Source organism: Morone saxatilis, unplaced genomic scaffold (assembly GCF_004916995.1).
Source record: "Morone saxatilis isolate NCDOM2014 unplaced genomic scaffold, NCSU_SB_2.0 Contig14, whole genome shotgun sequence".
Taxonomy (NCBI): domain Eukaryota; kingdom Metazoa; phylum Chordata; class Actinopteri; family Moronidae; genus Morone; species Morone saxatilis.
In genome coordinates this window covers 22,366,505-22,375,937 of record NW_023339696.1, presented here as the reverse complement: position 1 = coordinate 22,375,937, position 9,433 = coordinate 22,366,505, and the positions used below count along the sequence as shown (strand labels likewise).

At 40.5% G+C, this 9,433-nt stretch overlaps 1 protein-coding gene across 2 annotated transcripts; it reads left to right on the top strand.

Annotated features, from left to right (window-relative positions):
• The first annotated feature begins 142 nt into the window (after nt 1-142).
• Nucleotides 143-8,875, top strand: nlk1 (nemo-like kinase, type 1). 2 transcript variants are annotated; one of them, XM_035654241.1, is made up of 11 exons: nt 143-427; nt 2,021-2,431; nt 3,810-3,939; nt 4,027-4,082; nt 4,521-4,627; nt 5,596-5,681; nt 5,907-6,116; nt 6,640-6,741; nt 8,268-8,354; nt 8,453-8,651; nt 8,758-8,875. In XM_035654241.1, exons 2-11 carry the CDS (start codon nt 2,124-2,126, stop codon nt 8,853-8,855), a joined length of 1,383 nt encoding a protein of 460 aa, XP_035510134.1. In that variant the 5' UTR covers nt 143-427; nt 2,021-2,123; the 3' UTR covers nt 8,856-8,875. The 2 variants fall into 2 exon arrangements, with proteins under 2 accessions (XP_035510134.1, XP_035510133.1); XM_035654240.1 differs by having other exon boundaries at nt 143-468.
• Nucleotides 8,876-9,433: the final 558 nt, after the last annotated feature.

Sequence of the window (9,433 nt, the reverse complement as noted above, 5' to 3'; positions counted from 1 at the left end):
TAGCTCTGTTTAGGGAACCTTTAGTATTAGCTCTGTTTAGGGAACCTTTAGGGAACCTTTAGTATTATCTCTGTTTAGGGAACCTTTAGTGTTAGCTCTGTTTAGGGAACCTTTAGGGAACAGATTAGAGAACCAACCCTCCCCCACTCTCTCCACCAGCTCCTCCTCCTGCAGAAGCTATCTGTATCTGTATCTGTCGCTGTAAAACCCCGCTGGTTTGAAGTCACGCAGTCTGCTGGATGAGCCTCTTTCGTCCACAAACAGCAGAAACCTTCTTTATGTTCACGTTTATCAGTTTATTCAGTTTGTTTCGAGGATTTTACGACGCGATGAGCAGCTAGCGAGCGGCCCAGAGCTAGCAGCAGCTAGCCGGAGGAGGCAGCTCCGCAGACGGACATCTAACGAGGATCTTCGGCCCTTTTTGACGGTTGTTTTCGTGCATTACCGTCATTAATCTGACCGAGCTCGGTTCGTACGTTTGTTAAAATAAGTAGTGAGTGTGTGAGGCTTTGTTTGTGGGTTATGTGGGTCAGTGTAACCGATGGTTGTTATGTGGGTCAGAAGGTTTCAGCAGGAACAGCTGGTTAGCACCGCAGCTAGCAGCTTGTCCGACGGCAGAATCTGTTTTAAAGCAGTAATTTAAAGCAGAAAGACAATAAAGTGGATGCATATGATTGTGTTAGTGAGGATTAATCTGCAGCTTCACTAACTGAGGTTTACATCGCGGGAATATTTAACTTTCTCATATTTTGGAGACGCTAAGCATCGTTAGCTCGTTAGCTGAGTGACCCGGCGAGCTACAAACAAAGCTAACGCTCATTAAAGTTAAACTCAATTAATTCTTTAATTTAACAGTTTGAGACGAAATAATAAAGACTTTTAATGTTTGTAACGATAAATCTGAGCTGCATTAATAAACATTCGCTGTTTTTTCCTCTATTAATAACAAATAGACAACAAACTCACTTTGTACCATTAAAATAATTTATATTTTATTCAGCATTTACTTTAATATTAGTTTTACACAATAAATATAAGAGAATAAAATAATAATAACAAATACTTTTATTTTAAAGTGTGTTTTCATGCAGTTTAATACAGTGAATCGTTTTTAAGTGTCTGCTCAGATTGTGTTTAATGTTTTCTTATAATTATATAATTAATTATATAATGTTCCTCCTTTTTATTGTCAAGGAAGACAAAAAGGTAAATAACAGTAACAGACATGATCTGAACATTTAAACAAACAAAAACAAGATAAACAGTAAAATAGATACAAATGTGATTGTCATTTAGTTTGTAATTTACATTTTATAGAAAAAAGGAGGAAAATACAAAAATAAGACCAAAGTAAAGCAGCTCCATCAGCAGTTCAGGATCAGTTCATCATGTTGGGTCATTAAATTCCAGGAAATTGTGGAAAACATTCAACATTTTCTAAAGCAAAAATAGTTTTTCATGAAATATCTTTTTAGTTCCTTCCAGCCGCTGTGAGGTTGTTTATTGTTACAGCTGCTCATAAGACATTAAAGAAATGGAAATAATAATGAGAATGTTAAAAATAAGCATATTAAAATATCTAACAACATTTTCTATAGACAATAGACAAATATAGGAAGAGTCTGAAGTATGCACATTATAAAACAGCATATAGAGGATAGAAATAAGGTTTAAGGTCACTTTATTTGTACCCAGACAGAAGACAATAAGGCCTTCCTCTTGGCAAAAATATATAAACAACAAACAACTCAAACAGTAAACAAACATGATAAAGATAAAAGAGCTCCAGGCTCTAAAAAATAGGACTTACAGAGAGATCAATAAAAAAATGAGGTAAAAATGCAAATAAAAATCAATAATAAATCTGGAGACTGTAGAAGGAGTATCTGTGTATAATGGTAATATCTGTACTGAATGTATGACAGACACAAGTTTAATGGATAAATAGTAATAATGAGAACTGATAATGTTAATAAAGCAGTTGAGGTATTTCCACGTTAATCTTTGCTCTGATTTTTAGGATCATGTTGAGTGAGGAGTCGTGTTTCCTGTGCGTGTAGCCGGGCAGCAGCAGCAGCTTGGTGCCGACAGAGTGGACTGTTTCGGGGTTTGGTGAGAGGAGGATGGCATTTCACGGCGCCGGCCGGCAGACCGTCTGTGGAGACTTGTTTCCGGGCTCTGAGCTGGGCCACAAGTATTTCTGTGTCAACTCCTCCTGCGGAGCCCCCTCCACGGGCCTCAGCGCCACACCGTGCCTGACCGGACCCACCGCCCCGGCCGGGACCCCTCGCCACCCCACTGCTCTCGGTGGGAGCGCCGGCGGAGGAGCGGCGGTGCCTCAGCCCTACAGCAACCCGGCCAGCGAGGTGCCCAGCCCCGCAGAGATGGAGCCAGACCGGCCCATCGGCTATGGGGCATTCGGTGTCGTCTGGTAAATATACATTAATAAGAACCGCACCGGTGTTTCAGACGGCTGCTGAACAAGACTCTAAGTGACACCGTGAAGTTAGAATAATTCCTGTTTTTATTTATTGTTTATTAAAGCTTTAAAATACACAAGAGACAAACTAAGCAGATCATTGATGACGGATCCGTCTTCAGGATCCAGTTTGAGTTCTGTAGGTAAAGAATTCCACATTTTGATCCTCGAACAGAAAAAGCTGTTTGTCCTAACGAGGGTTTATAGAAGGGCGCCATACAGCTCCCTGTGGATGCTCCACAAGGTCACTGAGTTCCCGGGGAGTCGCCTTTTAAAACGAGCAAATTTAATCCAATAATCAAAACGTAACGTATTTAAATCTCTGAGAACACGACGCGATCTCATCGTCTTTCTGTCCAAACTCTGGATTGTGTTTCATCAGGAGACCATGTTGGTGTTGCTGAGACTTGAAACTATCTTTTAAACAAGTTATCCATATAAACAGTATTTCCACTCATAAATAACACAACTTGAATCCACAAAGGTTTGTTATTGATTGTCAAATTGTGTAAAACCTCTGATTTCATCTGATCAGTGTGTTGATATGACAGGAAGCAGGTGGTCACATGTGGTTGTCAGCACTGACCATGAATTTTGAGCAGATTGTTTCCAGTAAAAATTGATCGGAGAAGTTTTAGGAACTTTTTTTACAATCCCGTCTGTATTTTTATCATTTAGACTTAACAGGCTTGTTTTTTTGTCCGATTCACTGTTTCTCATTGTTCTATCAGCTCTGGTTGTTTTCTAAAGCAGGATGAGTCTGTTAGACTGAAGCTCTCTGAATATAATCTGTGTTCAGGACTTCAGAGTTTAGATATTAAATAATATTCTAAACTTTAATAATAATGTAATGATCATTTCCATTATTGGCCGACTAATCTGTCAGTTAGTTCCAATCATTCTTTTTATGGTTTATTTGCAATGGTTTAAGTTGTATAAGTTTCCCTAAGTGGAGTAATATGTACCTCTAATAACAGATGAAGATAGCAGATATATTGGAAGGAAAAATATTCAGGAAGAAAATGTAATAAAGAATATTAAGGAAGCAAGTAAATGATCCTACGATCAGATTTACAGCATCACCTTCTGTCCCCAGGGTCCAATAAAAGTCTTTAAAATGCTTTAGTCTCACCAGCAGTCCAGAACCCAAATATATTCAGTTTACTTTGATATAATCCAAAGACAAACCCTCACGTTTGTTCATCTCAAACCAGCAGATGTTTGGTATCTGTGCATTGAAACTACCTCAAACGATTGATGGATGATCAGATCGTACTGTGTAATGCTTCAGGAGAGCTGTCGGCTCACTGTGACTCTCCACGTCTTGCAGGTCGGTTACCGATCCACGTGACGGCCGCAAGGTGGCTTTGAAGAAGATGCCTAATGTCTTCCAGAACCTGGTCTCCTGCAAGAGGGTCTTCAGAGAGCTGAGGATGCTGTGCTTCTTCAAACATGACAACGTAAGGGCCGGGCGAAGGCCACGTGAGCCGTTCAATGTGGATTTTTACAGATAAAACACGACTAAATGTTTTTGTGTTTCTGTGCAGGTTCTGTCAGCCCTGGACATTTTACAGCCTCCACAAATCGACTGCTTTGAAGAAATGTATCCTTTCTTTTTATGTATGTGGGGGGAAAACGGCAAGAATCAGCTTTCATTTGGTCTAATATTACCACCATATAGACGGTGTTCGCTGCCAGCACATACATTTGCTTCCTCACACCTTCTGTCCCAGTTTCTCTTCCTTTAATTGCCCCTGAAATGTCCTCCTTTTTATTCACTTAATTTAGCCACTCGTCTCTAAATGCAGCTCATCACTGCAGATGTGAGACCGGCTACTGATGAATATTTAATGCGACTAGTTGACATATTTAAAGCGAGTAGATGACACGATGCTCTCTCTCTCTGTCTGTTATTGACACTCGTTTGACAGCCTGAAGCGAGACCTGCGCTCAGAGATGCAGCGTGTTCGTGTGGGCGGAGGTCAGTTTGCGTGCCAGCTATTTTGTTTTTGTTGTTTCCTTGACAGTCAACCGCCCGCAGCTACGTGATAACAGAACTGATGCAGAGCGACCTCCACAAAGTGATCGTGTCTCCTCAGCCTCTCACCACCGACCACATCAAGGTCTTCCTCTATCAGATCCTCCGAGGTGAGCGGGCCGGAGCCGAGGGATGGATTCAGCAGTAGTTTATGTTGTAGGGAGGAACTGTGTTTATATTTGTGACGGGCTGCAACCGACGTTTATTTTCTTTATAGATGACTCTCATTAAAAGGTCCATCACATTATGTTTAGGTGAGGTCTTCAGATTGATTATTTTGTCCAACTAGCAGATAAAACCCAAAGATATTTAATTTATTATCACACAGGACAAAGAAAAACTAAGGACGCAAGATATGGATTTTTTTTTTCAGGCGATATAATAGATAATTACACATTTTTGTATTTTTAAAAGAAGTTCATAACCTGTAGTTTTTACACATGCGAGGGGAACAAAAGTCTAGTAAATATTTATTGGTTTATTCCATCCGTCAGTTGTTTACACAACAACAACAAACAGTTCTGACTCCTAAGATGTTCATTTAGTTTTTATAGTAAGAATAAAGCCTATCAATCAATAAGAATTCAAAATAAGTTATTAATAATATCAACCGATAATTTATCATCTCTCAATGGCTGTTTGTTTTTTGACACGAGACTGAAACTATTAATCAATAGTATTATTAGATTCACATTTCTTTAGAAAATGACTCAAGAATTAATTAATCGATAACCGTCACAGTAGCAGATTAATTTAATAGCCAACTGATTGATGAATCATTGTACGTTTAACATTTAAAAAGCTGCACCAACAGCACTCTGATTTACCACAGCTCACCTGAAACCTGAATGTCTCTCTGAGTGGACAGTTGATTGGTGTTTGTAGCGTGTAACATGACTGCTCTCTGTTTCATCTTCAAATACAATCTGAAGCTTTTCTCAACTAAACTATGACAGTGACTAAACTGAGGGAGAAGCAGTTGAAATGTATTACTGGAGAAACTATGTGTTTTAGAGTTTTGTAAAATGAGAACGAACGCAGATAAAAGACCAAATGTGTTGGTTGTTTTCTCACTCAGGGTTGAAGTACCTGCACTCTGCTGGGATTCTGCACAGGGACATTAAACCTGGAAACCTGCTGGTCAACAGCAACTGTCTGCTCAAGGTAAACCTTAAATTCTTCTGAGAGAGAAATGCATATTAGTACGAGTCCCGACCTGAGCAGCATTCACATGTAGATTTATGATCTTGAATTTGAGTGTTGTGAATGAAGCTTTAAACTGTTGTGTGCAGCAGTAATCCATGTGTGTTCACTTCAGGCTGCACTGATGGCACAAATCTGGTTGTTGATTCAAGTATTTGTCCTTTTGTGATTTTGTGTTTGTGTTAGATTTGTGACTTCGGCTTGGCGCGGGTGGAGGAGCCCGACCCGTCGCGTCACATGACCCAGGAGGTGGTGACGCAGTACTACAGGGCGCCGGAGGTGCTGATGGGCTGCCGACACTACGGCTCGGCCATCGACGTCTGGTCTGTGGGCTGCATCTTTGCTGAGCTGCTGGGGCGACGCATCCTCTTCCAAGCCCAAAGTCCCATTCAGCAGGTGAGTCCAGGTGACGGTAACTCCTCCACCCGTCCGTAGCTACTGACGGCTGGGTGGGTCAGAGTGGATGTCTTTTGTACCTGGAAGACCTCTAAATGTTTTGTTCCTTTTCGTTAAAGCCTCTCAACAAATTACTGCATCTGAGACCTGCAAAGGACCCTGACTTTAGGGGAGCAGAAAAACAGAAGTTAACTCTGTTTGCGAATGTGTAATGTGAAGATTACAGTCAGATCATTCAGTTTACAGCTGAAAAGATGTTTTAAGGTGACACCAGGCTAAAGTTAGTTTGATAATCACCGGTTTTACCCAACATTGTTTCACCAAACTCAGTCGAGTTACGTAGCGTCAGAGCAGATGTACCATTCCTCCTATTAAAGGTCTGTAGCATCAAAGTGATGTGTGTATTTTAACGATCTGTATACCAGAAACTTTTGTACAGGACTTATTGTTTAGTATTTTTACACTGATCTTCCGCCACTTTCTTTCTAACTCACTCTCCGTCCTCCCTCCCGTTCTGTTCCAGCTGGATCTGATCACGGACCTGCTGGGAACGCCTCCTCTGTCGGCCCTGGCGTCGGCCTGCGAAGGAGCCAGAGCCCACATCCTGAGGGGGCCACACAAACCGGTACGTGACTGTGTGGTCTGCCCACCACCCGCACTACCAACAGAAACACTGGATTCTGTTCAGAAACACTAAAACCCTTTGAGCTCAGCATCTTCTATCAAATGTAAAACAGGTTCAGCTTTAAACGTCAGAAACGGAGTGTCAGCTGGAGCATTCTTACTTTTAAACCTCATTTATCAGGTTTATTGCTCCAAATATTAAGAATATAGTCGTAGAGTTGTGTGACCTCACTGACTATCACACATCGACCAGACAACAACCAAAAGGTTCTGCTGAGAGCTAAAAGGTTAAATTAGAGATTTTGTTTGTGTGATATTTGAACTGCAGCCAAACTTAAACCAGTTACTGGAATCCAAACCTGCTGTTGTTATTTTATTAAATTAGACTCAGAACACTTAGAAATAGATTAAAATGACCAAATATCCTGAATATAATCTGTTCTGTTAGAGGAGCTGTAGTCAGTGAATTCTTACATCTTTCTTTCTCTTTACAGTCTGTTCTTTGATTGTTTTAGCTTCAGGTGCAGCCTGATCAATATTGGATTCTTGAAGCCCAAATCAATATTTAGTAGTTTTATCAGGATGTTTCAGACAAACACTAATTGATTTATGTCCACCAGGGGGCAGTAAGCCATGAGACAAATCTGCAGCTTTAGGTCCATTAAGGGTCAGAAAAAAACAAGCTAATGCAATTTAAAAATAAGATAGATAAATAAATAAATGCAATGGTGGTGATAATTCTCATGATCTCAGGTAAGATGAGCTTTGGTGATCATCAGAGAGGAAAATCTGAAATAAGTAAGATAGAAATGTTTAAAACCAAAATAAGAATACAAATAAAAATGAGAATCTATAGAAGAGCAAGTAAAGTGACTCTAATCCTTCAGATGTGTTTTTTAAATGGAATTAAATCTCATTAATTATAATTGGAGCCCGACTGACGACGATTTCACAAGGAAAAATTCCCAGATTATTGATATAGAGGCTGAATTAAAGACAAATGTTGCATTCAAAAGGCTGCTTTCTTACATAACTTGAGATTATCAAAGTTAGATGTTCTTTAACATGTTAAATAATTAACCTCTATGCTACATTGTCAACCAATTCTAGAAATGAACAATAAAAAACAAACATAAATTCTGTGAAAACCAAAAGCATTTTTATTGTTATTATATGTTATAAGTTTAAACTGTAAACTGTGGATTAAATGTACGATATCTCAACTGAGGTTATTGTCCAATACTGATTATTGAACTGATATCAGTGCTTTCTCTTTATTAATTTAAAATCTGTGAATTAACGAGGAATGAGTTTCCTGGAACTTGCATGCTGAGTTTTATAATATAACTAATGAATAAATGATGTTTCTGTCACATCTGCATAAAGTAACAGCTGCAAATGAAAACCAATATTGACTTACAGATTACATGAATGGACAGTGAGTCACTGGATAACAGACGGGTTTATATTTAATGTACAGCAGCAGATCTTCACACCGACTGATGAGATAATGCTTTTATTTTGCAGCCGTCGCTGTCGGTGCTCTACATGCTGTCTGACGGAGCCACACACGAGGCGGTGCACCTGCTCTGTCGGATGTTGGTCTTTGATCCTGTGAGTTCAAACTGATTTCATTAACATTTTAACTGGACGACTAAAAATCAGCACACATTAGCAACTCTCTCTCTCTCTCTCTCTGCGTTTACCTCCAGGCTAAACGGATCTCCGGCAGCGACGCCCTCTCCCACCCGTACCTGGACGAGGGCCGCCTGCGCTACCACACCTGCATGTGTCAGTGCTGCTACTCTGTGCCCAGCGGCAGAGTTTACACCCGAGACTTCGAGCCGGTCGCCGAGCGGCCGTTCAGCCACAGCTACGAGAACAGCCTGCTGTCTGTGTGGCAGGGAAAAGGTAGGACGCCACGGAGACGTTTCCTGGAGGAACCGCTGACGTGTTATCAGTCTCTGACCTTTCTACCTCTGTGTGTTACTGATCTGCTTCTCTGTCCCAACATCAGAGTTAATCCATCGCTTCATCACGGAGCACCAGCAGGGCAAACGAGTGCCACTGTGCATCAACCCTCAGAGTGCTGCCTTCAAGACCTTCATCAGGTGAGGGAGAGGAGGAAGAGCTCGTAATGAAGTATTTATACTGCAGCACGCCGGTTGATTTTCAGCCTTTAAATGTGCAAACAGTTTCTGCGCTACTGTGTCTTCACCTGAGTGAAAGTGGACAAACACAGAGCAGGTCTCACAGGTCAGACGTAAACCTAAAAAATAAAATGCGTGTTTATGTGCAGGCACGTCGGCTTTGATTTAGTAAACCATGTCAGTCAGATACCTTCCTTTGGTGTGTAAATTATTTATTGTTCCAAACAGGGCAATGCCACGCTCTCCGTGTGGGTAGTTAATTCTAGAAGAGGTATTGCGGCACTGGCTGGGACGTGGTATAATTCCTGCCCTGATAATTGACACCTAATATATTCAGGTTGAGTTAAGTAACTCTAAAGACAGATGTTTTTCACAGGTGAGCTCACAATCTTAGAGAAGCCATTATAACAGAAATTCCTTTCCCTTTATGGTCCAAAATTGTTTGTTGTTTACACAAAAACTGGCAAAAAAGTGATTTAACTCCTGCAAAATGTAGTTAAAACTACAAGTTTAATTACTTAAGATAAGACATACCTTTATTAA

Coding starts and splice junctions, on each gene's coding strand:
- nlk1 (XM_035654241.1), top strand. CDS start 2,124: ATGGCATTTCACGGCGCCGGCCGGCAGACCGTCTGTGGAGACTTGTTT. Junction 6,742..8,267: donor TGAGGGGGCCACACAAACCG/GTACGTGACTGT, acceptor TTTATTTTGCAG/CCGTCGCTGTCGGTGCTCTA. Junction 8,652..8,757: donor GTCTGTGTGGCAGGGAAAAG/GTAGGACGCCAC, acceptor TCCCAACATCAG/AGTTAATCCATCGCTTCATC.